General features: G+C 44.5%; 1 protein-coding gene across 1 annotated transcript; it reads right to left on the reverse strand.

Moving 5' to 3' along the window:
- Nucleotides 1-1342: 1342 nt before the first annotated feature.
- Nucleotides 1343-27535, reverse strand: LOC116840442 (homeobox protein B-H1-like). The gene is made up of 3 exons (XM_032807145.1): nt 25725-27535; nt 8511-8842; nt 1343-5250 (listed from the first exon to the last, which is right to left on the reverse strand). The coding sequence occupies exons 1-3, from the start codon at nt 26321-26323 to the stop codon at nt 4349-4351; spliced, it is 1833 nt and encodes a 610-aa protein (XP_032663036.1). The 5' UTR covers nt 26324-27535; the 3' UTR covers nt 1343-4348.
- Between the last annotated feature and the right edge of the window lie 240 nt (nt 27536-27775).

Genomic DNA, 27775 nt, shown 5'->3' on the forward strand with positions numbered 1-27775 from the left:
TGTGTCGAACAGCATGATTATGTAAGTACAAAAGACACAAGACACTTTATGTTTGCGTCACAGTTAACAATCCGCGATCGAATTGTTGAGATTTCTTTCTTCATATCGTCTGTTGTTACGGTGACGTGATTAATTAGCAGTCTCGTCAATTTTACGTTTTTGACGGGCATAAAGCGTAATTTAAGTGAAAACCGAATTGATAATAATGGAAACCTTCTATATTCACAATGAGAGACAAAAATATCTAAGAAATAGTAAATATTTATTTGATGGGTATTAAACAGCATACGTTTACTTACGCACTAATGAAAAATATTTTTTAAATAATAAAATATACATTTCTTTAAAATCTTGATAAAATCAAAGTTTGTTATGAAAGCACTTGTTTGTTCTATTTAAATAAAAGAATTTAGATTTGAGTAAATAGTGTATCCACCAAATAAATACTTATTAATTCGTAGATATATTTTTCTCTCAATGTAGTAGCAACGACACTAATTCTGCTTATTTCAATGACATGTTCTTAGCTGTTACATTTTAGCTCTTGAGGCTAATCCTTTTTTCGTGTATGTTGAAAATTTAAATATTCGTATTTGAAAAGCAAAGCAGTAAGAATTTTCAGGATTAGATATACAGAAAAAATATTACAGTTCTTTTCTTTTTCATATAAATTCTTCTCAGTTGTGCTATATATGTTTTTAACAAATCAAGACTGCTAGTACGGTCTATTTTGTTAAGCAACATAGCCAATTTTTTAAAGAGAAAGACAGCAAATTTTTCAATAGCACCCTTCAGTTTCCAAATAGCGCATATGAAAAATAAAGGGATAATATATTACTAATAGAATTTTAATCTACTCCTCGGTCACAAAGTTCTATAATAATTCTTGGCATAAAATTCTTTCTACGCGCATGCGTTCGGGACTGATACTTTTACCTTGTGATGATGCGGGCGCGAAGTATAGACGTTCCGTCGTTTAGTTTTTGCTCTCTTATCCTCACCGCATGACTTCTCCCGTATCTGTTGCGCGAATTCCGAGTGCGTACAGGTCGCACAGACGACAGTGTAGTAAAATGTGGATCAATGGGTTTTATTAACCGACGCACTTCTCGATTCGCTCGAATCGCGATTCCATCAAAGAATCGCCCGTTGATTTTATTTGAAAGCGGTGAGCGCTGCATTTTATTTCCGCGTCAATTTGTTTAGTTACAGCGGTCCCTTGTGAAGCCGCGCAACAATTAATTTTAATCCTGAACTCCTGCCCTCCCTCCCCGCTCATCCCCTGTCCCTCTCCCTCCGCCTCTCTCTCTCTCTCTCTCTCTCTCTCTCTCTGCCTCGGATTTTTATGTGAACACCACCGGTACGTTCCATTGTTCTATCGGCTATCTTTTTATGGACGTCGCGCGGCAAAAACGCGGTTTAAACGATATACGTTCGCGTGTTTTTTCCCTGTTTTTTTTCGATTGTTCGATTCCGCGACGTCAACTGTCGAAAATTCGCGTATTATAATACGGGGGAGAGAAAAGAGAGAAAAAGGTGAAGGGGGAGAGAGAGAGAGAGAGAGAGAGAGAGAGAGAGATCGTGACGTAGATCCTCGATGTGTTGGATCTTTGAGTAGAGGAAATTCGAACGACGTGCATTGTATGGTTCAACGTTCATTATTAGCGATTACGAAACGATCGGCTGTACAATAATTCGAGATCCCGAATCACAAATGTCCGTATAAAACACGGTACGGCGAACCTTCTCCTTAATTGACGTCTATAGATAGGTGATATACAATGTGAGAGGCGGTACTTCGTAGCTCTACCGTTCTGTTTAATAAAATTATTCGTTTAGATACTTATCACAACAGGTGGAATATATCGTAGGAACCCTGCCTGTGTCTTAACATGTGAGTGTATTTGTTCACGCGCGTGCGTGTGTGTGTGTATGCGTCTGTTGAATGTGTTTGCGTGTATATGTCGAATTTTACAACCACAGCAAATCCCGAATTACATCAGGTATTGAAACCAGCGTAATCCCGGCGAGTTCCAATTTCCGCGAACACACGGGAACGATTTCTGTGCTCGCTCGCACGCGCGCGCCCATGTCGCTCGGTCACGTTAAGGTTCTCCTCGTCTTCCTTTTTCCCCATATCTCGGAAATTGGACTCGCCGAGATCGCACCGAAATTTTAATCCCCGGATTACATTAACGGAGCTTCCGGTCACACGGGCTCGCGCAGCGTCTCCCTCGGCATTCGCGATTGCACGCGCGAATTAAATTCTTTGCGCAAAAAGTATATTTACACGGGCAAACGACCTTTAGAAACGGATACGATCGACGAACGATTAAAATATCGCGCAGTCGCACGCGGGACGGCACGTTTCCGTTTTCGCATCCGCGCGAATTGTCTTCTCTTTCCTTTCCTTTTCTTTTTCTTCTTCACCCCGATCGAAGTATTCACGCGTGTCGCGGAATAGAAGTCTCTATCTCTATCAGGGTCCTATTTACAGAGGTCAAGTGTCGAGCGCAAAATAGAGTCTGATTCCCGTCCGTCGATCGTAAAACCGTGATATTTCGCGCGCTAAATGACACGAAGGTGAACGGCGCGCTTATTGTTACACGCCGGCAAACCGGAAAAGAAACCATACGAGATCGCGCCAACTCTCGTAGCTCGTGGCTTTTAAGGAAGGGACGCGAAATCATTAGAATCACAGTTCAGTTCCCTTGCGTGATCTTGCGGTCAAGCACGAATATCACTAACGTTCCTAGACGTTTAAAGATACAGGTTGGAACGTCTTTCTTTTTGAAAGATTGAAATGAGACTGATACGTAAAGAAGCGAATATTCGCGCCTGTAATTAAAATCTTTTTATCAAGGAGCAGAAGGAATCCTGTAGCGAAATAAATTTTGATGAATTTAAGTTTGTTTATCAGAAACAGATCAATCGAGTAATTTGCGAGGGGTTGCAAGTTGGAACGTCTTTCCTCTTAAAAGATTGAAATATTCACCACGAAACTAATACATGAAGAAGCGAATATTTGCGTCTGTAAATTAAGACTTTTTATCAAGAAGGAATTCTGCAAATATTAATGAATTTAATTTCGATTATCGGAAACAGATTCGCCGAGTAATTCGCAAAATATTGCATCCTCCTGATTTTTAATTACTTTTATCGAAACAGATTTCAATGAATGCACTATCTTTTATCAGAAATAATCAAGTAATTTGCAAAAGATGGAGAGTTGAACCGTCTTCTTTTTAACAGATTAAAATATTTACCACGAAATTAATACGTGGAGAAGTGAATATTTGCGTCTGTAAATTGAGCTTTTTATCAAAAAGAAGAGGCAATCCTCTAACAAAACAAATTTTAATGAATTTAATTTCGTTTATCGGAAACAGATTCATAACTCGCAATAATTTGCGGAGGATTGCAAGTTGGAAGACATATAAATAAACGAATATAGGCTCTATAAATTAAGATCTTTTCATCAAAAAAGCAAAGAAATTCTTTAACGAATAAATTTTAATAAATATAATTTTTTTAGAAACGATTTCATTTAGAAATAAATTTTTAGAATAATCTGCAAATAACCGCAACCTCCTGACGTTAAATTTTCTTCATCGAAACCGATTAATTCACTTTCTCTCTGATTAAAAACTGATTTGATCAGCGATCGAATAATTTGCGAAGGATCTTCCTGACTAACGAATATTACGAGTAAATATGAGTACAAACTCGCGTTTGAGAAACGTAGAGTTTCAAACTCACGAAATTTTCGTCAATGTTGGCTCTGTGTATTCACGGGAGAAAGAGTATCCCAAATCAAATGCTGAGCGAGTCTTCCGAACAAACTTGGCGCCACCAATGTAGCGCGAAGTGTAACATTCATTCTAAACGGAAATACAGTCTGAACGAATGTCACCATTGCATCACAAGCGAGCGTAATCCAAGACAGTCTCGGCACGCGCATCTAAACGAAAACTCTACATTTCTCGCTCGTACTCACACTTACCCCCATCGGCCATCCGCGCGCGCGCGCGCTGTTCAAGGGAGACTTAGAAGCCAACTCACTGGCGATCACCGATCTCGAGGAGAGAGCCGCGCTAACACGTCCGTGGTGTCGCGGGGTTAAAGGGTGTCGCAGGACGATCAGAGGCCCGTGTCGTGCGTTGCGTGCGAGCGAATGAGCGAGCGTGCATGCGTCTGTCCTTTCCCATTGATGACGACGTCACTCGTCGACGTCGATTAGCCTGATGACCGCGCGGTCCAGCCGAGGCGGGGGGATCATCGTCGCGCTCATGATGCTCGCAGCAGTCCCGTGCAGGCGCACGCTGCCCTCGTAAGTGGTCGGACGGTGTTATTGCGAGGACGTCCGCGGTGGTTGGCCGTTGGGCGGCGGCGGGGGTGGTGGTGGCGGTTGCGGGTGCACCTGGTGGGACAAGAGACTGTGCGCCTGTACATGGGCCGCCGGATGGTGATGGTGGTGTTGATGGTGATGGGAGTAGAAGATGGGTTGCGTGGTGGGCGCGCACGAAGTGCCGACGCCGACACCGACGCCTACCCCGACGCCGACCCCGACCGCCGAGTGCGAGAGGGCGGAAGTCGCAACCGACGACGGGACAGGTGGTGGCGGCGGCGGTACCGGCGCCGTCACTGAGACCGACGTGACGCCGCCGGCGGAAGCACCGGTACCTGCCGACGCCTCGTGGTACAATATCGGCACCCTGACCAGCCTCTGAGTGGCGTGCGCCATGTTGGCGGCCTCCAGCTCGGCGGCGAGCTGGCGCTTCCACTTGTTCCGCCGATTCTGGAACCAGATCTTCACTTGGGTCTCGGTGAGCCTGAGCGAGGCGGCCAGCCCGGCCCGCTCCGACGACGAGAGGTAGCGCTTCATATCGAACGTGCTCTCCAGCTGGAACACTTGCGACCTGGAGAACACCGTCCTAGTCTTCTTCTTGCGCTTTATGCTGTTCGACTCGCGACCGTCCACGCCGACCTGCACGCTATTCTGGCCGTTGTTACCGTTGCCGTTTCCCGCGCCGCCGCCACCGCCGCCACCACCACCGCCACCGCCTCCGCCGCCTCCGTTACCACCACCGCTCACTGAGGTGCCGTGGAGGCTCGTCGAGGTCGACTCGCCTTCGCCGTCGGCGTCCGCGCAGTCGTCCCCGTCGCCCAAGTCGTCGTGCGCTTCGTCGCCGCTCGAGGGACTTCTTGTACGGTGCAGGCGATCGTCGGCGTTGTCGTCGTCGAGCTCGTCTGCGGACAAGGAAGCAAGTACACGCGTGTAGTAGCTTCTTCGCGTCGCGGGCATGCTTGTCTCTCGATCAGACGCGGAACTAAGCCGATTAAAGGGCGGGTCGCGGAGATCGCGGTCCCGGTGTTGCGCGATGAATAGGTAATGAACGTTTTGTACGGAAGAGGAGGGTTGGGAGAATATTTTCGTTGATATAATCGAATCGTTAATGAGAAAAAGGGAGGAAGAGAGGAAACGTGCACGCGTTAATCGGCCCCCTGTCCCCCTTCCCCCCTTTTAAACACGATTCACCTACGTCAATCAGCCCGTCGAGAGAGCGCTTTGAACGCACAAATTTTCACGCGCTCCAATAAATCGCTATTATATGTATATTTCTATCCGTATTGCATATTTAATCAATTAATAGAACGCTAATTAATATTCTATTAATCCATTTGGACATAATTGCTGCGGATTGAATCCCCGTGCTGATGCAAATGCATCCCTCTATGACGTTATTTGCGACGTATGCATACATTTGTGTGAAATCGCGTTGCGCGATTCGCGCGTGTGCCCGCGTCTTTTTCTAAAGTCGACGGCGATGCGAGAACGATAAAGCGCGCAACAATTTGTGTGGCGCCTCGGCTGCTCTCCTCTCTCTACAAATATTTTCCTTCTCGTACTTATTATATTTTTCAGCGGCGAAATACGGGATGTTTAATCTTTTCCCTCCACAAATGATCGCTGCAGCGCGCGAGCAAAAAGCCGGATGAAAAATGAAACTAAATACAAACCTTTTTTACACTCGCAATAATTTGATATTTGCGTCTGTGGAAATATAATTGAGCAGAATTTATTTTTAGGAAATACACGCGTCTCCCAATTTCTCATCTCGTCGGACGAAAGTCGCGAGACTGTTATTATGGCAACTTATTAAGGAATCCGACCCGTTTCTTGTCATCCCGCGCGTTATCCGGTATTTTTCATAGAAAGGAAAAGATTGGTCGAGTTAATGTGACAATGGCATAACTAAGGCAAAAATATCAATGCCGGGACACGCAGCTAACTCTGGATATTCTCGTTGTTTTGGTTTTTAAATACGAATATTGAAACTTTTCACATAAAATGTGTGTACCTATATAAAATATATGCATTTATTCTATACTGAAAGTTTAGATATTCGTGTTTAAAAAGACCAAAAAAGATAAAAAATAAACCGCCTTTATAAACCTCAAAAGTCCTAAAAAGTATGAAATAATTTTTAACTTATATTTCTATATAATTATAATTCTTTCCTGATATTGAACGATACTAGAAGTCAGCGTGAAAACTTGATTTTTTTGAGTCAATAATTATATTTTTTTATTATTTATTTCCCTGCAGTCGGTACATCATAGCTAATTTGTTTTTTTTGTGCCGACTTTAATATCATTAGAATAGAACTGTAAAAATATGCAAAAATAAAGATTCAAAATTACTTCATACTTTTTAGGTCCCTTGATATTTTCGAAGACGGTTTATTATTCCCAAAACGCTTTTTTTCTTTCGTACTTTTCGATTATTTACTAAAAATTTGTTTTTAAAGACAGACAAAAATTGATTTTTTAAATAGTAAAAATAAAAGTTTCATTTTATATCTCTAGTTATATTTTCGGTTCTTCAAGAAAGTAAGGGAATTACCCAATTTTCAAGTCACTCAGACTAACCCGGATAATGACATTAATCTGAGAACCATGTAGATGATATACTTGAATAGAAAGGTTAGCCTGAATATTTCTAACGGTTCTCGCGTTGTAATGAGAGAATGCACAAAGAACCTCCTTTTAGAAATCGGCTAAAATGTATTAATACTGAGGTTAGGCCTAACTCTGGATATTATTATTGTTTCAGTCTTTAAATACGAATATTTAAACTTTCAACATAGAGAGTGCATGCATGCATTGAATATATGCATATATTCTATGTATTGAAAGTTTAAATATCAAAATAAGAATGTCCAAGTTAGATATGTGTCCAAGTGTTGATACTTTTATCTGAAATACATTTTGGTCGTTTGGTCGAATGAGACAGAATTTGTGTGTAATTCTTGAGAACCGAATTTGGTTGAAAACGCATTTAGCTGAGTCGTATTGCTCTCTTCTGCGCGCGTCCTTCTTTTCACACGAAGCAACTATTCAGAGCACCCATTCCCCCGCACTCAGAGAAAAAGACACACGAGTTCTGTGTATATATCAAATTAACGTATATTGTTGTATAAACAATTTTACGGAGTTAGTGCAGCTAAAGCTTCACTTAATTAACTCTACGCAAACAACACTCGTGCAGGGTTGTCACTTTACAGTTGCCATTAGCACGTTTTCCTCTGAGTGCGGCGAGTCGTTGTCTGGATGCTCGGTAACTTGGAATCCCCGATCCGCGTTACATCGCAACGCAACACCCGACACCAATAATTATCATCGTTACACCGTCAAAGAGTTTCGCCGTTGTAATACGGGCCACGTCGCCGGACGAGTCGAACGCGGAGCGAGTGGTCGTACGCGTGTGATCGTAGGTGCGAATAGTAACTGCCTAAGTGCTTAGACAAGGTGGCAAGAGCAAAACGATAGGCGGGTAAGGCGATCGACGTTGGTTTGTCGTGGTGGAAGCCGTGGAAGCCTTACGCGCGGTTGTATACGCGAAGGTGTACACAGATATAGGTGCGTCGTCTCTGTAGCGCATGTGGACGATATATCGGTAGGAGGAAGTGTCTACAGGGCTCTCGCGTTATCCCCCGTGTTTCTCCCACGTGCCGTCGCCTTTTCCTCGCGATCTATGTACGCGAACCCGGGGACTCTCGATCTTCTCGATCGTAGTAGGGTATCGCGCTCTGTGAATGGCCTGGGCTGCCTGGCGATTGATCGACGCGCGTCGAACGATGTCGTTTCGCATCGCCATGAAGTACAGGCGAAAATGCTGGAAGAAAAAAAACGCACAAAGGGGTTCCGCGCGCCTTCGATTTCCGCTCGATCGAATTCGAATGGGAAACGCCGCGCGTTACGTTAACTTCATTCGACTCGACGCGAGCCGACGTTCCGAGCCGTCATTGCGAAACAACGTCAGCGACCGCGGCGGAATTCTCCTCCGGCTGGAGTGTTCGCCCGGATTATCCTAAATAAGCCGTCTCCCGATCTGTGCTCTGTGTCTGCGGGAACGCGGGCAGCAGGGGGTGAGAGGAGAAGGAGCAGAGCGGTGGGGAAGGGTGCAGGAGGAGAAAGGGGAGGAGAAGAGGAGGAATCGAACTCACCTCTCTGCGGGAAAGACGCGGACGCGGGACTGACGCGGCTGAGGGTGCCGACCACGTCGCCCGGCGAGGGATGCTCGAGGGTCTGCAGGCCGTGCGTCGGCCTCCATGGAAACGGCCAGCCGGCGCCGCCGAGTAGGACGCCGCGGATGCCGTCGGCGTCGACGATGTCCGCCGATTGGCCGGCGACCTGCACCGCGTTGCTCAGGGCGGACGACGCCGCCGCGGCCAGCCGCGAATGGTGCTGATGTTGTTGATGCTGTTGGTGGAGGTGTTGCAACGTCGACGGGTAGAACAGGCCGCCGATGCCGACCGGGTATCGGCTGGCTATCAATCTGCGGACAACAGGATGAGTGACTTTAGCTTTAGACGCGACGCCGCGGAAATCGCATCTTCGGGGGGCTGTAATTAAATATTTTCTCTTAAAGTGAATCAATACTGAGAGAGGAATGTTTGGGGGGTATTTGTTGTCACATAGAGAATTTATAGTTTGATAAAACCGGTTTCTTATTGAATTCTACTATAATGTTGGTGATAATAATCTTATATGCGTGTTACAATTATCATTTTACTACAAAAAATATGGTTGAAGCCAAAAGTAACTGTAATTTTGGTTAGATCAATTATTTTGTTTTTTCCGTGGTTGATTTTGACCAGCCATTGGAACTAAGATTTCAAAATGTGTAGTACACAAATTCGTCATGCACACTGAGAGAAAAATGTATGATATTTGGAACTATAATGGTAAAAATATTATAGTTAGGAATATAATTTTTATAGTAAATATTACCATAATATTTGTAATATTTACAATATAAGTATAGTATAACTGACCCGTGTAAAATTTTTACCAAGAATTATAATTATTTGAAATAAAAAATATGGTAAGGTGGCAAATATTGAATGGTAAGAGAAATTAACTATTTTATATAGTCAATACAATTGGAATATTTGGCAAATATAGGTACATGTAACTATATTCCCAAAAGATACTTTACCATATATATAGAGTAATAAGATAGTGACTATAAATTTGTGTTCATTCTACTATCTTCATGTTTAGATGAACTATAAATATATATTTGAGGCCAAAACGAACTATAAAATATAGTGAGATTATAGTTATTCCAACTACTTTTTTCTCTCAGTGCACTGCACCAAATTCAACTTCCTTGTGGTGATGGAATTAACGGCTTCTATATGACTCGCGTGCAATGATACTGTGCCTGTGTTTGCGAGCTGTATTAATAATAGAAACAGTCGCTGCTATTCATTTGGGGGGTATTTGTTGTCACATAGGGAATTTATAGTTCGATAAAACCGGTTTCTTATTGAATTCTACTATAATGTTGGTGATAATAATCTTATATGCGTGTTACAACTACCATTTTACTACAAAAAATATGGTTGAAGCCAAAAGTAACTGTAATTTTGGTTAGATCAATCATTTTGTTTTTTCCGTGGTTGATTTTGATCAGCTATTGGAACTAAGATTTCAAAATGTGTAGTACACAAATTCGTCATACACTGCGCCAAATTCAACTTTCTTGTGGTGATGGAATTAACGGCTTCTATGTGACTCGCGTGCAATGATACTGTGCCTGTGTTTACGAACTGTATTAATAATAGAAACAGTCGCTGCTATTCATTGATCTTCTTCAGTCAGATTTCCCTGACTGCAGTGCTATACTTATGACTCGACTACCAGTTATAAGTATAACATTTCAGACCCGGTTTATCATTCTCCTTTTCATTAACCTGTAGTCTAAATTTCGGGCTGTGGCACATAGAAAATTTAAGTAGTATGTAAATGTAAACAGTAAATGTAAACAGTATGGAAATTGACCAATTACAATCGATTATTCTTACTACAGTCAGAGAATTATCGATTATGATTTTTATACTGCTTAAGTTTTCTATATGTCACAGCCCTACACAGTCAAATCACAAGTTGACTAAAGAATAAAAAGCCAAGCGTCAGTGAAGAATACTGATTGTACTTTGAAGAGTAGCAGCGCTCAAAGGTCGAAAGCCGCGAATTCTGTTCACCCCTACGAGTGATCTCGCGTTCTTTCCGATGGTCGTAATGTAATTGCGCAAATGTAAATCGCGAATGCGGGGTTGATGTAACGCACGTGCACAATCGCGCCGACGTTGTGAAATGAAATTGCATTTAATGCGAGAGAAATACACACACACACACACATACACACACAGGCGCGTGTTATTAAATGTCAATGGTTGATTGGTTAGTCCACGAACTTCGAGCTCCATCATCGTCGTCTCGCGAACGATCACGCAAAAAACAAACGGCCGGACGCCACAAGCGCTGGATACATTTCCAGTTTTGTTTTGCGAGAAGAGAGTTACGCGCAGCCGGGCTCTATAAATTCGACAGAATAGAGCCGACCTGCGGCGCTAGTAATTCGACCATGCGCGATCGTTACGCTTCGGGATAAGTGCCGTCGCTCGTAGCGCGCGGCGCGACCATTACGACTCGGATTTACTCGACCGGCTGAAAGAGTGAAGAAAAGCGTGTTTCCCCACCGACGTGGGGATATTCGGAAACGGTGTTTGCGCCGCAACAACAGCCGGACGTGTTACGGATGAAAACGCACGACTGGTTATTAAGAGGAAAAATCCGCTTAGTGTGCGAGAGGAGCACTCGAAGATCGGCCGCGCTGACCGAAGGTGATACCTGAGCTGAGCGTCCTTCCAGTAGCGGATTTAGAGCTATTAGGCCCTCCAAAATGGTTCAGGGCATAGAGGCTCCAGTTAAATCGACCTAGTTTAACGTTAATCGTAGCTGATTTCGATTGCAGAATCAGTTTCCGCCCTTAGTAGTCTCTCTCGCAAAAAATAGACGTTCTCTCGAAATTTCTTGCAGTGAGATTCACTCGAAATTAAAGAGTGAATCTGACTTATTTCACCGTCATATACGAATATATCCGCTCTAATCGTTTGAATTCATTCATCCAATACATTCGCTTATGCGAAATTAGAATTCGCTCTAGATTTGAGTGAAACGTTCACTCTTGCGATTTTGAGTGGATATGTTTACTGTCGGTTGGAGTGAAAATGCTGCCGCTTTTCACTCGTATTGATCAAGATTCCACTCCAAGAAATTTGGAATGTACTCTCCGAATTGCTTCGAGCGAAACTTCACTGGGAAAGTAAAGTTACCACCGAATCATTCGAATTCGAGCGATTTTTCAGTCATACGAAATTAATCCTCCACTGTGAATTGTCGAGTGAATATTTTCCCTCAAAATTGAAAAGTGAATTTGATGTATTTCACTGTCATATACGAATATATTCGTTCTAATTGTTTGAAACATTTGCTTATGCGAAATTAGAATCCGATCTAGACTTGAGTGAAACATTCACTCTTGCTTCTATCACTTGGAGTGAAAATGTTGCCGCTTTTCACTCGTTTTGATCGAGATTTCGCTTTAAGAAATTTGGAAAGTACTCTCTGAATTGTTTCGAGTGAAATCTCACTGGGAAAACAGATTTACCGCCGTCATTCGGACTCGAGTCCGATTTTGAATATTTTTATTCGAAATTGAAAAACAAATCTGATGTCCACAATACTTAATAGCCTTAATGAATTTTTTACGCGCAATACCTGGACATATTCGTACATGATAACTGTTGATTATTTCGAGGAAATGGCTCCGTCGAAATAATCAACAGTAATGATGCACGAATATGTATACACATTGCGTGTAATGGAGAAATTTATTTTTTTTTTTATAAAATGTAAAGGTTATTATTCTGGATTGTGTATTCCATTGTTGTACAGGAACATATATTCCACTCTAATTATATAAAACATTCGTTCACATAGAGTCAGAATCCATTCTGAACTTGGGTGAAACATTCACATTTGCGATCTCGAGTGGCAGCATTTTCACCATCGCTTTGTGTTGAAAACACTGCTACTGCTTCACTCGTCCTGAACGAGATTCCACTCCGAGAAATTTAGAAAGTTCCACGCTGACAACGATCACAACGACCCCCGTTGCGACCGCACGCAACTGCACGCGAAAGAGACGTAGTAAAAATTACAAGAAAACTTTTCAATTTTGAGCCTCACAGAAGTTACAACCGAAATCACCACACATTTCCTTATGAATACGCACGCCCGACCGCTCATCAGAAAATTATTGTAATTGCTTGAATGCTTCTTATGTCATATATTCGGTGGATTGTTAGATTTATACTGTTTTACAGTTTTACAGTCATTTATGCTACATTGTCGCACGGTGTAGTCCAGAGCTCTGCAGGAAACATTGTTGAAAAAGAAGTATACTATTGCATATACACTGAAAAATTAATTTAGTTGGGTTAACCAAAATTTGGTTAAAATAAGGTTGAACAAATGTTTCGGTTGTGAGAGCCAACATTTCGTTCTTTCTATCAAAGATTTGATTCTCTGAAACTAAACTTGTTTCATTTTCAAAGAATCAAACCTTTGGTTCAAAATACATTTGTTCCACCTTATTTTAACGAAATTTTGGTTAACTCAACTAAATGAGTTTTTCAGTGTACAATGAAGTATATACAATCCAGAATAATAACTTTAACATTTTACAAAATTTATAAAATTGAAAAGGAAGTATAATTATATGTAATTTTAACTATTTAACGTTTTCTCCGTGCACAGTTCGTGCAATTTAATTGTTCGAGCAAAATAATTTTTCGATACCCTTAGGTGGTCGGGCTCTTTGGATCATTTATCGATGAGTCCATCATTGAGCTTGTCCCTTGTCCCTCGCTTCTTGTTCGACCGTTTCTCGCCTACTAACGAACGCTCTCTTTCCCCCGATCGTTACTGCCGATTGCGGCTAAACAAGGCCGTCGCAGCTGCACGCGCGAGTGCTAAACGCGCGAGTTCGCGCCGAATTGCGGCGACGAGCCGAGTAGAAATGTAGGTTGATAGGCAGGCAGAGCCTGGTCGACCGATGCCGATATTGGCGAACAGGCATGCGGGCCGAGGAGGCTTCGGAAGCCCTAGCACTTCCCCGTGTTCCTTCCTCGCTTCCCCGGCAGTCCGTCTGCGACGAACGGCGATCTGATCTCGTTTCGATACTCGTCTCGCGCTCATTCCACTTTGGTTGCTACGTGAGCGTGTAGAGTGCTTCGTGCCTATCTGACAACGGCGACAATTGGTCAATTGTCCGACGAACAGAGCGAACAATTCGGACGTTTTAATATCCCAGTAGATTTCCCTCCCGATGTCCCGTGTCCATTTAATCGTGGCTATTCGCGATTAAACTCGCCCTTCGAGGAGTTTATCTTGGAGCATCTAATTATCTCCTCTTCTTCACCGCACTAATCGCACTGTTATTGTCTCGTATGGGTTTTCGACATCCCCGTCAGTCGTTTCGAATTACACGCAGAGTTCTTTTTTTCATATAAACTCTATTTTGAATTTTACTATATTACATAGCAACAGCAAATTTTTTAATGACACATTTCAGTACACATAATATAAATAGTACATGTGAAATGAAACGATAGCCAATTATTGTAGAGAATGTCTTTTTAGTCTCTGGTTACAAAATGTTATAGTAATGTTTACTATAAAATTCTGTCCGTGTATGTAAACCGATTTTAATACATTCGAGTCAACACCGTTGTGCAAAAATCTGCAAAATCCCCCGTCATAGATTGTCCGTATTTTCTATGTAATGTAAACCAGACTTAATTTGTTTGCGTACATTGAAATACTATCGCTGTCACACCTGTATGCTGTCGGTTTCGTGAGAATCGGTGCGTCACACATGTGTTGCAAACTCATTAACGACACTTGCCAATATCAGATTTTTAGGCCCATATTGATAGTCTTACTTGAAACTTATCTCAGGGTGAGATACTCGGATTTGAATTTGGAATTGGAGATGAATTTTTCAGCTAAATTGCGATTAGAAATGTCATGTGGCATATATTGTGTAATTCAAGTGAAAAAAACTCAAATCTAATCCTAAATTTATATCTGAGTATCTCACGTGAGAAACAAGTTTCAAGCAATGATTATTAATGGGTTTTACTTTCTGAGAATTTTATAATTCAATATCAGAGAAAACAATTGTCTCTCATGCCAGATGTCGGTTTCTTTATCATAAATGCTGATTCCTCGCGAGTCGAGGTGTCAACAAAGCTCAATATTTATAATTGCGACTTGGAGTCTCGTCGACGATTTCTCTCACGGATAGGTCGTTTAACACCACGAGGGTGTTTCAGTGAGCGATTTGTTGACGACACCGCAGTAAAAATAACAACAATAAGAACAATACAGACGTCGTCGACGACGAGGCTGTCGGGTCTGACACGCAGAGTAGGAATTAAGAGAGACCCTCTCCCTAAGAGAATTTCTCGGCGACACGCGATCTTCAGCCGCCGCTTTCTTAACCCCCGATTCTCTCGGCATCGAGACGAGATATCGAGATTCTCGGGAAGGCTTCGCGCAGAGAGAGAAAGAGAGAAAGAGAAAGAGGAGGGAAAGACGGCCCGCGGGGCACACAAATGCCCCAGAAAAGATAAAGGAAATCTGACAACCGCCTGTTTGTAAGCATCGGAGGACCCTTCCTAAGGAGCAGGTATAAACACCAAACACTCGGATCTCTCTCGCATAGAGAGAGAGAGAGAGAGAGAGAGAGAGAGAGAGAGAGAGATAGATAGAGATATCCTCCACCTTTTACTGCCTAATTCCGCGGGGCTTACGTCTTAGACGAGCACTCCAGAGCGGCATCCTTGTCGGTTTACGAGTTCTCTCCTCGTAGGAGCTCGAGGACTCTCCTGCGATACCTTACTCTCTAATGGACCCTCTCGATTTAGGTCATCGAGCATCCACTTGACTCCGCGTGGCCGCCTCTCAATTTTATTCCTCTCCTCTCGCCGATGGTCTCCTGAGTGCATTCGCGTTCGTATACACGCGTTCGCGTTTAATCCCCCGACGTCGATGACGCGCGACTCCCAGTTACGTCGACCTTGTGATTTTTCAAGCGCGTGATTCTCAGCGCTTGCGCACGGAGAAAACGCTGAAGACATCACTTGCCTAAGTATGGTCGCCACAACCGAAAAATATTGATGTCTCTATTCGCCCATGCATACAAAATGGTTGTTGTAAGCTCAGTACTCTGGAAGTGGCAGACCGGTCTTCTTTACTGCCTGTCCATACATGTTTGAACGGCGCTCACTCAGTGATATACGGTGCAAATCAAACTCTACGGATCTTCTAGCCGTAGAATCCGTTCTGTAAATCACAACAGAGAGACAGCAATATTTTCCTTCGGTTGAGGCAGTTATACATCAGGATATACTAACTGAACATCATAAGTACCATGGCTATGGAAATTGCATAGATGGATACAAAATAATCTTCAATGTCATATCTATTTAACTTGAAATCACATGAATTTTCTCTTTAACTGTATAATATGTGGATGCCGCAGCATTGAAACAAAGAGTTAGCTGCGGCAGCAAGAGTCTATGTATAGTAACTGAATCTCGTTGCAATATATGGATATCTAAAGGTATAGCTGTCAGTAGGCATATATTTAGGCTATGAAACCGATGTGACAGTAACAGCAGCAACAGTAGCAAAAATTTCGATTGTAACAGCAAATTTTTAATTACAACAACGAATATATTCTTAGCAAACCATACTTAGCTGCAGCAGATAAATCTTTTCTTTTTCCGTATAGTATTTTTCGTGCGCGTTTATTGAGTTTGTCAAATCGGGAGAAAATTTAAGGTTCCCGGTATGGTCTCTCTCTATCTCTTTCGTTGGCACTGATTTTATTAATTTACCCGCGCACGCTCTCCCTCGGCAACAAACGCGCGCGCGCGCGAGGTGGCTCTCATCAGATCCGTCCGTTAAACTCTTTCCCTCCGCGTCTTCAATAACGCGTTATACGCCGCGTGCGTATTGATTATTATTCTACCTCCTGCGCGCTCGCGTACACACACACACACACACACACACATATACATACACAGAGTGAGTAAGTACCATTCTCAAGTATAAACTCTTTATGCCGTTAACGATCGCTCGTAACACGATACGTTTCGTCGTGTATCGTTACACCGAGGGTAGTTAGGAGGAACGCAGCGAAGAAAGAGAAGTCGATCGCGTTCGCTGGCGAAAGTGCGCCCAAAGCGGTTTGCAATCCGCACGCTCAACATGCGATCGTCGCGCTCTGCTTTGGCGAAAGAGGCGATGAACGAAGCAGCGTGGAAACGGCGGAAAATAAATTAACGCGATATTAACGCGCGCGGCAGCGAGAGCGCGAGAGACGGAGACACAGACGTGTGAATCTTGAAATGATATTTCTCGCGACTTTCTCTTGCACTTTTCTCTCTTCTCTTGAGAACCTTAATTCAAGAAGAGCCTTTCCTCTTGTGTGCTGTCTCGATCTAATTAATTTGCCAGCCACGCGCGAAACACGACGAGATACTTCGTTACACAGCGACTTATGAAGCGCCGTCGGGATGACTCAACAATGATTTATTGGCTTTCAAAGCGTTCGACTAAATCCCTTGGTTGGCTTCGTATTGCGTTACGTGCTCGCGACAGGCGAAACAGAGAATTCATTTTCGCGGCGGTGTTCGAGCGAAAACCTCGCCGTGTGACGTGTACAAGAGACATTTTTTTCAGGAGACTGCAGCCATTTTTCTGAAATAGCTGGACTCAGTAAAGAAGGTTCTCGTGACGATTTTCAGACGCGACGGCAGAACATTCTCCGCGATCCTTCGCGTTATGCGTGTGCGTGCCTGGTGCAACTTTTTACAGCCGTGTTAGTTGCGAGATCGTAGACGAAGCAACGTCGAATGAAACGAAGGGGATTGTATCTCGCCGCAATTACAATCCGTGGTCCATATACGGCCGCCGCCGCCGTCGCTCTCATCCCACATTTGTTCCCGACGTCGAAACATCCATATCGCTCGCGAATAGGCGATCATACACAATAGGCTTTATCGTATCTTCCTTTGAAACTTGTAGCGCGATCCCACCCTAATTAACGAATCATTCATCAGCGCTGTAATTAACGAGGCAGTCTCTGTCGCGGATTATCAGACGTATCCTTTCGCTCGCGGTCGTAGCGCGCCCGCGGTAACGTTTTTGAATATAAGCCCTCGCACAAAATCGAGAGACTCGAGCAAAAAATATTTTCGCGATTCCCCCGTCGCTCGGGTATCAATGGCCGCTCTTGTCGCGAGTCGCGCCATCAAATCTGAAACGCGGGGAATTCGAGATCACAAGATGGACGTGTCGTCGTGGATTTTCAAATGAGCACACGTGTGTGTATAAAGGTGAAATACCAAATATGTCCGGGCACATAATCCACTTAATCATGAACATTCTTATTTCTTATTCTTTCACTTAATCATGGACATTCTTATTTCTTATTCTTCCACTTAATTATGGACATTCTTATTGTTTTGGTCCTCATAATACGAATTTGAACTTTTAACATCAAATATTTTTCGCGTTGTATGTGAATATGTTTAAATATTCGTATTTAAAGCTTAAATATATTCGTATTTGAAGATCAAAACAATAAGAATGCCCACACACAAAGAAGAGTATCATTCAATTGCTGAGAGGAAAGCGATTACTCACGTTACTTTCCTCCCTCTAACTAATGATCATTTTCAATAAAGAATATTTTCTGGAGAATTGTCTGAAAGTATATATTCGTCACAAGTTTGAAGAAAGCTCATTATCATGTACTCAGAAGAGGAATTTATTCTCTTGACAAGAATATTATAAAACTTCATCGGAGGAAACTTTGTTGGTTCGACTCTACGTAGTAAACGAACCGAATTTTCCTTTTAATTTAATAACTTTGAGATTGAAATGCGAAATTTCAGGATTCAGAATATATTTGGGATAAATTTGATGCTTGTGTGCGATGAACTTTTGTGATGGATTAGCGGATATATAAACTTGTACGATACTTGAAATAAATAATATTCGCGTAAATGCAGCATTTTTCTGTATGCAGGATTAAGTACGTGTCCGGGAATTGGAAATTTTATCTTAATCTTCACAAATGAATATATAGAGTCTTCTCTCTCCCCGCTCTCTCTCTCTCTCTCTCTCTCTCTCTCTCTCTCTCTCTCTCTCTCTCTCTCTCTCTCTTGCGTTTTCTTTTCGAGATACGTATGCCGATTTTAGCAACAGCCTTTCGGTTAGAAACTCATCCCATAGTTTTCATCAGCTCAATCCTAATCAGTTATCTGTTTTGTATAAGGTGATGTTATCGGATTCTGATAAGTCATGTTACGCAACGTAATAATTAGGATCTTATTAATAATAAGGATAATTAATAATTGGGGCCCCGATAACATCGCCTTATACAAATTAGGTAACTGATTGGGATTCAAAAACTCTGATTTAATATATATCCTTAGCGGAATCCTCTAAATCCTAGAAGATTTTTTCTCACTTTATGACTTCAAAAGAGAGGATTCTTCTAAAATTCAAAGGAAAATATTACAATATTCTTAGAAGAAATTCATAGAAGAAATTCGTCTTTTATCCAAAAATATAAGTCTCGCTCGCGACGTCTTTCGTATCGCGCATAAAAGGGCAATAAATACGTTCTTCTTAACTCAAAAGAGGAAAATAGTTAGAATAATGTCTAGTAGATTTTCAATTAATAGTCTAGAAGAGAAATACTTTTCCAGTAAAAATTTTCGCTTAGGATGTACGATTACACAGTACCTTGCAACTAGATTTCTTTCTTTTTGGATGACCTCTCTATTTCTCTCTGTGATCAAGACAACAGGATAAATTTCAGGTAAGGCTGTTGAGCCGATTCGGAATCTCAGACATATTTCTGACAGTAACGAGCTGCGCGAGGATTCGGTGTATTGCGGTAAACGTGTGTCAAGCGACGAAGGAGAGCGTTTCTCGTGCTCAAATTGCACCTTAAGGCGTTCCTCGTCGCGGTAGGAGAAGGAGGAGAAGGAGGATGAGGTTCTCGGATGTGATTGTTACGATTTCATAAAGCGTGCATATACACCGGGGTAGTATCTCGCGCGCGTAAATCCCCGAGCGCGTGCGTACTTCTATTCCTGCGGAGAAATATTATTATTTGATCAAGTTAAGTAGGAACAGGGTTGCGCTACACTGAGAGAAGAGAGAGAGAGAGAGAGAAAGAGAGAGCGAGAGCGAGATAGGAAAAGGGAGGGAGGAGATCGCGTGGCGCGAACTCCTCTGCTCGACCTTGGACGAGCGAGAGAAGCATCTCAGAGACTGACGTAGAGTGGCGATTTAATAATGAATCCGGCCGTAGAACTTGCGCGCTTCCTCCCGGAAGACGTAAGGGCTGCCGCTCGGCTAAATGGGCCGCGGGATAGGTGCCCGTTTCTCCGGGGAATCTTAGGCTCCTTAACCTTGGACTATACGGCGTACGGCGTTTCTCATCCGCATCCATTATGCACTCCGCGCCTAATTGATTTTTTACATCCCTCTCGCGCTCCGCACCCCTCCCGTCTCTCCTCCTTTTCCGACCATTGAGTGCGCGCGGGCCCTATCGGTATTCAACGCGCGTGTTTCGACCGCGCGACAGAAATTACAGCGAATTTCGTCGGTAGTCGCTCGTAACGTTAATTAGCGTGCTTGCGGCATTACGCCCGGGACACATGTACGCACGTGTGCGCGTTCATGTGTGCGTGCGTGCGTGCGTGTGTGTTTATGTATATACGCACGCGTCCGGCTGTGTGTGTGTGTGTGTGTGGGCGCGATCATTGCGTAATTCTACGCCACCGTGCGCATTTTTGTCGAATTGTATTTAAACGCGCAAATGGATCTGAATAGAATATATGCGATTTTGTAATTTTACGTATCGCCGGTGCGGTTATTACGAGCGAGACGCGTCTCCCTCTCTCCTTCCCCTCTCTCCCTCTCTCTCTCTCTCTCTCTCTCTCTCTCTCTCTCTGTCTTTCTTTTTCTCTTTGTGACGCGTGAACCGCGCCGTGAATTACATGAAAATCCGTGTATCGTTATATCCGTTTAACGTTAAGTTGCAGTTGCACGCGATTCGCACGGACTTCATTCGGACTCCTTTTACGCGCCGTTATCGGTAATTTTTGCGAGTTATCGCGTTACACATCGTGGATTTTTAACGAAAATCTACAGTGAACGCGGTTCACTCACTTTTGACAAGAATTCACGCCCACGAGAATTTTCATAGAGCCGACGTGCAAATTCGCCGGAGACGCGAAGACGCGTTTGCCGACCGATCGATAATTCACGAGCGTGCTCTCGGGATCTCGCCGATCTCGCAGGAGAGTGATGTTTGGTACATTGAAAAAAGACCTCCAATGACGAAATCTCGTTTACTCGGCGGGCACCAGGCCTGTGAGGAGCGCACGATCCGTTTATCGAAGTTTATCATTTCTCAGCTGCGCGACAATTTCGTTTGCGCGACCTCGGCGGGGCCCCGTGGGCTTTTCTTCCCGTCGAGCGGAGTGCGTGTGTGCCCCGCGACACGAGAACCCACGAGTGGAACTTAATCAAATGGTAAACGGCTGGAAAACAAGCAATCGTAGCCGTCGCACTGCCGTACCACTGCTAGGCAGTCGAGCATGGCAGGAGTGGAAAGGGGCGCGAGAGAGATCAAGAGAGAGAGAGAAAGAGAGAGTGGGCGCCGGAGCGGCGAAAGCGAGGGGCCAGACGGACCGTCAATCGGGAGAGGGGGTGTAAATCTGATAAAATCATCTCGAACCCTCCGGTCCTTCTGCCCCTTTTGCGGCGCAGTGCCGTGCTCGGGTTCCTCGTAGATATATCCGATACCAGTGGGGGTACCTCTCCTAAGTAACGTAAGTAATGTAAGAGGGTGGTTGTTGCTACGGTTGTTATTAAATGAGACAGCCTAATAGGCCCATTACAGACCCCTCGCCGGTCCATTCCCACATAATATAATCCTCACCGCACGCGCCCTTCCTCCCGCGCGCTCGCTCGTTGTCGCGCTGCCGCTCGTTACTGCCCTTTACCGTCTCGCCACCCCCAATATGTCGTGTATCTTGATCCGTGCGCGCTCACGCCTACGGAAATTCTCGCTCACCGCGAAAACCGTCCGCGAGACACGTCCCTTCTCACCCGCGTAATCCAGCCCGACGTGTACGGATATTAGCGTCGCGATACGCGGTGCCCCGGGGAAAAAGAAAGAATTTTGGCTCGCTGGAGGAGTTAGAGGAGTTAGAGGAAACAAATCGGCGGGAGATCGAGTCGGCAATGCGAGGTTCTGCCTGCTTCTAGAATTTCTGAAATACAATAAGCCGCGCAATTATTGCCATTCCCCTTAATCGTCGGCGCTTTAGAAGAATTTGGTTTTTCATGTGGCCATCATTGCAGTTAAGACAATGATGGTTTGTTGCCTGCATTATTCGGTTTTATCAGAAGTCGGCGCTGGACTGATTGAGTTAATAAGCAGATTTTTCTTTTATTACTTATTTCCTACAGTTCTATATAGCTAGTTGAGATAAAAGAACTAATTCTCATACGTTTCCAGTTCTGCATATTCTTATTGTTTTGATCTTTAAATACGAATATTGAAACTTTCAAAAAAAAATATATGTATATATATTCTCTATATACTGAGAGAAAAATATAGTTGCCTTTGGCGTCAACTATACGTTTTTGTGATTTTAACCAATGTTTAATTTAATGTTATGAGAAAAATATTTCTTCTAATTATTTTTCTGGTTGAAATCACAAAAGAAGTATAGTTGACGCCGAAAGCAACTATATTTTTTCTCTTAACGTACGTATATCCTCTATACTATATACGTTCAAAGTTTCAATATTCGTATTTAAAGATCAAAACAATAGGACTATTCGCGCATTGGTATTTTTACCTTATCTATTTTGCTCCGACTTCTAATATCGACTTCTAATATCGTTAGAACATTAAGACAAGATTTTCGGTACACATACTGAGACAGGAAAATAGTTGATCTAACTAAAATTATAGTTATTTTTGTCTCTCCAATTATAAGGAGATTTAACAAAGAAAATGGTTTCCTTGACCATAATGCATAGTAATTACTTTTCTATATAATTATAATTACAAGTATATCAAACATTTTTGTCTCACAGTGCGAGAATATAGATTTAATATTATCTTATATTTTATCAGGGCTTTTGAGATTTTAGAATATAGTTTATCTTTTTAAAAAATTGTTCATTTTATATTTTTTCATTATTCACTAAAAGTTTATTCTTGAAGTCGGTTAAAAAGAGCTTCTTTTTTTAGTGTCAATTAAAGATAAAAGTTTCGTCTTGTATCTCTAAATGTTTTCGCATTTTCAAGAAAGTAGTGAAACTACTCAATTTCCAGGTCAGCTGAACTTAATCCGGATGATGACATTAATCTAAGAACCATATAGACAACATACTAAACAAGTTACAGAAAGTTTCATCTTAACATCTCTAACGGTTCTCTAATTATTAGGGGAATATACAAACACAATCATCCATAAAGGCAGAACGTCTTTTTTTTTTAAAGAGTTGGTTAAGAGAGATCTTTACAATTGAAATTGCAAACAGATGCCGCTGCTCACTAAAAAACTAGATTTTTCCAGAATATCAATGACTAAAGGGGATAATAATAATTGTGCGATTTATTCTATTAGCTGGTTTTTATGGCAGATAATTATGTAATAATTTGTATCTAAAGGAAATTCGAAATTGATCCAAATGGAGGCCGGGAGGAGAGGGAGAGCAGAATTAAAATTCGCCCGACTCTCATTAAACGGGTGCTGAATGAACGTTAACGCGCGGCCATGGTTCGGTTAGTGCGATCTACATTGCTAATGCGAAACGCGATGCACTGCGTGCATCAGTGCACGCGTGCGTGTAAAATTATGCAAACAACAAGGGGACGGATATTAACCCGCCGCGATAGTGTTTTCGCATCTCTCCGGTGTCAAAGTTTCACGAACGCGGATACTTTCATCACGTACGCGTTAATGTGTCTCTAATTGCCGAGAGGGCGCGGTCTTAATTTATTCAACAATTCCGCCAATTACGAGAGCGGCGAATATGAATAACGACGATGTTGCGAATTAATTAATCATTAGTAAGTATTAGCGCAACTCCATTTACCGACACTTTCGCATCAATATTAAATGGCCACGGCGCTGAATTAGCCGTTAAACGATGGCGTTTAAATGTTTGAGAGCGCAGAGAGGGCGAGAGGAGGAAGGAGATTTCTTCAATTTCCGGCCTCTTCATTCTTCTCACCTCGCGAGAGCGCTTTTTCCGTATAACTTTTTTTTCTCTTTTCGAGATTCCTCGCTAACCGCTTATTATAAATAAAAAAGACCGACAACAGTGCATGCGCTGCGTATTTCGCACAGGTGACTGAAATATCGTCCTGCACAGTGAAATGAATGGCGATCGCCGATCAGTACAAGGTTCGGATTTCGGCCAGTTATTTCGACGCCATCAACCAATAAAATCGAAGGTCACATCGCCGCATCAACCAGAGTTTAATATAACGGTATTGTGCAACATACGTTGTACGCGCGAATAAACGATGCGCATGATACACGTGTTTGCGACGAAGTATTCTCTCTCTCTCTCTCTTTCTTTCTCTCTCCCCCTTTTTTCTCTCACTCTTTCTCTCACACACATTCTTTTTTTCTTTTTTTTCTTGCCGCGCTATTAATAAAAAGTACAAAGTCACTGTTGTCGCTTCGCTTCTCCGTTTGCGAAGGAGCGTTTGGCTTTCCGCGAAAATGAAACACGGCTCGCAGAAAATGACGCAAAGCTCTCCCACCGCTAATCGTTCTTAAGACTGAATTTAGAAACATTGCTTCACTTTCACGGTTTCTCCGCGAAGAGGCTGTATCACGCGATTATATCATACGCATATACGAAGTGTCTGAGAAGTCGCGGATTTTCTTCGAGTTGAGGATATTTTCAAGTCAAAATGAGAACAATGACCGATTGTTCGGATAGTTCCTGAAATGTTGATACCTTCCCTATTATAATTGGATTGAAATCCACAAACGATCGGGAAGTTTGCAGCGCGGATATCACGAAGGGTTGTTCACGAGGGGTTGTTCTCCGATTTATTTGAAATATAAAGACACCTCGAGTGTCAAAGTGAGAGCAACGACCGATTGTTTTGATAGTTCCCGAAGTGTTGATACTTTTCCTATTATAGTTGGATTAAGAATCATAGATGATGGGAGGATTTACAGCGCAGATATCGTTGCGTTCCAATTTATTTGAAGTATAAAGATACTTTGAGTCAAAGTGAGAGCAATGACCGATTGTTTTGGTAGTTTCCGAAATATTGATATTTTTTCCATTATAACTAGTTTGATAACCATAGAAAATCGGGAGGAGAGGTTACAGATATCGCGAAGGGTTGCTCTCCGATTTATTTGAAGTATAAAAACACTTCGAATCATCGACCGATCACTTTTGTACGTGACAGTCATCGAAGTTAACAGTTTTTCAATTATAACTCATTGAAAACCACAGATGATGACGGTGCAGATATCATGAAGGATTACTCTCGAATTTATTCGAAATACAAAGACATTTCAGGTCAAAGCGAGAACAATGGCCGATTGTTCTCGCGCGCGATAGTTCCCGCGGTGTTGATAGTTTGCCAATTATAATTGATTGAAACCCGCAGATGATTGAAAAGTTTATACCGCAAGTAGACAACGAAGATTCGCTCTCCATTTGATTCGAAGTACATTTGGATTTAACGAAATTCCGACTGCAAGTGCAAGCACGAGATTGTCCAATTTTGAAAATCTTCGCGCGCGAATCTCTTCGGCGATGTAAGAAAAAACCAAGTTTCCTCGAAATGTTCCTCGCGGACAGTTACATAAAGCGGCAACATGACGACACTTTAACCGAGCGTATCGATTGAGTGACGAAACCCCGGCGGCTAAGAGCCTTTTCGCACAAGCTACTTTCGCGATTGTGGCGCTTCATCGTCCGAGAGCTTTCGCTTATCTGTCTACGACTCTATCTTTCCGCGTCCTGCGAACGCAATGTCGCACTGGTACCGATAGGTAACGCGATTTCGCGGAGTACCAGCCGATGGAACCTGGCTGAGTCGCGACCGAAACATTCAAAATAATCCTCCGCGATCGGTGCCTCCGACCTTCCCGTCGCAGGGAACTCGCGAGATCCGCGAAGGGGAGCAGCGGGACCAAGGGCACACGTACCTCGATAGCATGGCGAGATCCGCCGATGCCTGATGGCCCAACAGAGGGTTGTTAGAGGCGTCACCGGGCGGCGAGAAGGTCGCGGCCGGACTGGTAGCACTGGTAGCACACCCGATACCGATACCCGCGGAATTGACTCTGGACTCCAATCCGGTAACGTGTCCACCGGCGGTGGACACGCCGCGTTGGCCGCCGGACAGCCTCAGGGACGTGGGGGAGGACGAGACTCGGCCAGGGCTGCCACAGGACGGCAAGATCCTCTGCGACGGCTGCGAGTTGGCCGGCGGCGACGTCCTGTCGACGTCCGACGACTGCCTCTCGCCGGACACGGTGGACGTGGAGTCCACCGGCGGGGACTCCGGCCTGCCGAGGATGCTGGAGATGCTGAAGGACGTGTATTGAGGGTTGCAGGCGGGCCTCAGCGCCGGCTTGCCGACGTCGAAACTGAAGGAATGGTGGTGGTTGCTCAGGCCGCAGCCGGACTTGCCGTTCTTCTCCTGCAGCAGCAGCTCCGCCGGCGTGGAGCTGCTCCTAGAGCCTTCCAGCTCCAGGTCCTCCTCCGACACCACCGACACCTCGATCTCCGTTTCGCCGGACATGCCGCGGAGCCGCTCGATCGCGGAAACCTCCTCCTCTTGCTCCTCCTCCTCCTCCTCCTCCTCCCGTGGCAGTTCCTCGGCCGCAAGTCCAGCTAACCCGGCGCGACTAACTTGGGCACGAAGCCGCGGTTCCCGTTCGTGGTCGCGCGTGGTAGCGGCTCCTCGAGCCCGTTGACTGGCCCCTCTGGTCTCTGCGACGGCACCTCGCCGGCACCGGTCCGCCGGCGGAGTTAAACGGAATCCGTTGGCTCGCGCGGCGCGACCCTGGCCCGGCGGTCCTCCTCGCACGATCGCATGTCACAGTGGCAGCAGAACCGAATACGTTACGCGCGTCGATCGCGGTTGTGCGCTCGTTAGTGGCGAGGATGCGCGTCCGCCGTCAGGACGTCGTCCCGCGTCGTCGTGGATCGCAGACGGATCGCTCGATCGCGCGACATTCGTAAGCGATACCCTGGACGACAGGATGATAGGAGACAAGACACTTGGAGGGCCCACCCTTCGCGGAGTCGCCCTCTCCCCCTATCGTCCTTTCGCCACCTATCACACCCCCTCTCTGTGTCTTCGCCTCCCTCTCTCTGTCTCACTCGTGTCCTCGCTTTCTCCCTCTCTCTTTCTCTCTATCTTCCTTTACCGCTGCCAATCCGCCCCAGCCTGAACACGCAACTTCTCCTCTCCTTCCGAAGAGAGAGCCTCTCCCGCGCCTTCCGTCCTTTCAGCCCAAACCCGTCGTGAAGCGTTCTCAGGCGCGTGTCGCACCGTGTTCACTTCCCTCAAGTCACTGCCACTGATCGCCGAGCACTCGTCTCACAAAGCAACGGCCGCAAATCCGCCGCTTCATCGCGACGCAACCTTTCCCGTTCGCGGAAACGCGATTTGAACGTTGCGGCCACTGTACTCCGGGCTCAGACGTGCAACAGCGTCGGGCAAACAGCTCGCATGTAAGAATGAACAGAAGATAACCTCCCGGCGAACAACGTCCGCGTAACGCTGCGACGCGCTTGTGCCGCGTCGCGTCGCGTCACGTCGCGTTGCGTCGCGTCGGAATTTCGACTCGCGCGCGTCGGCCAAAGCGTCGGCGCGCAGACAGACGGCGTTCTCGTCCGTCCGTCCGTCCGTTCGTATGGTCCCGCGTGCGCTCGCGCCACCAAGGAGAGAGAGCAGCGCACACCTACCCTCGTGTTACGATGATGCGCTTCGCGGCGAGCGAGTGACGAGCCGCGGCGGATAGCCACTACTGTGCTCGCGCACTACTAAGGGTAGGAAAACGCCGGAGAAACCGCAGGTCACACGGACGAGGCGAGCCTCGTCCGCACACACTCTCATTCGCGCGCCTCGCACGGCGAGAGGGTAGGTATAGGCAGATAGATAGGTGGAGGAAAGAGAGAGAGACAGAGAGAGAGAGAGAGAGAGAGAGAGAGAGAGAGAGAGAGAGAGAGAGAGAGAGAGAGAGAG

This window comes from Odontomachus brunneus, unplaced genomic scaffold, assembly GCF_010583005.1.
Source record: "Odontomachus brunneus isolate Ranch 3 - 2012 unplaced genomic scaffold, Obru_v1 Obru_scaffold_010, whole genome shotgun sequence".
NCBI lineage: Eukaryota > Metazoa > Arthropoda > Insecta > Hymenoptera > Formicidae > Odontomachus > Odontomachus brunneus.

Coding starts and splice junctions, on each gene's coding strand:
- LOC116840442 (XM_032807145.1), bottom strand. CDS start 26,323: ATGTCCGGCGAAACGGAGATCGAGGTGTCGGTGGTGTCGGAGGAGGAC. Junction 8,843..25,724: donor GATCTCGCCATGCTATCGAG/GTACGTGTGCCC, acceptor TGTTGTCCGCAG/ATTGATAGCCAGCCGATACC. Junction 5,251..8,510: donor CGCGTCTTTCCCGCAGAGAG/GTGAGTTCGATT, acceptor CCTTGTCCGCAG/ACGAGCTCGACGACGACAAC.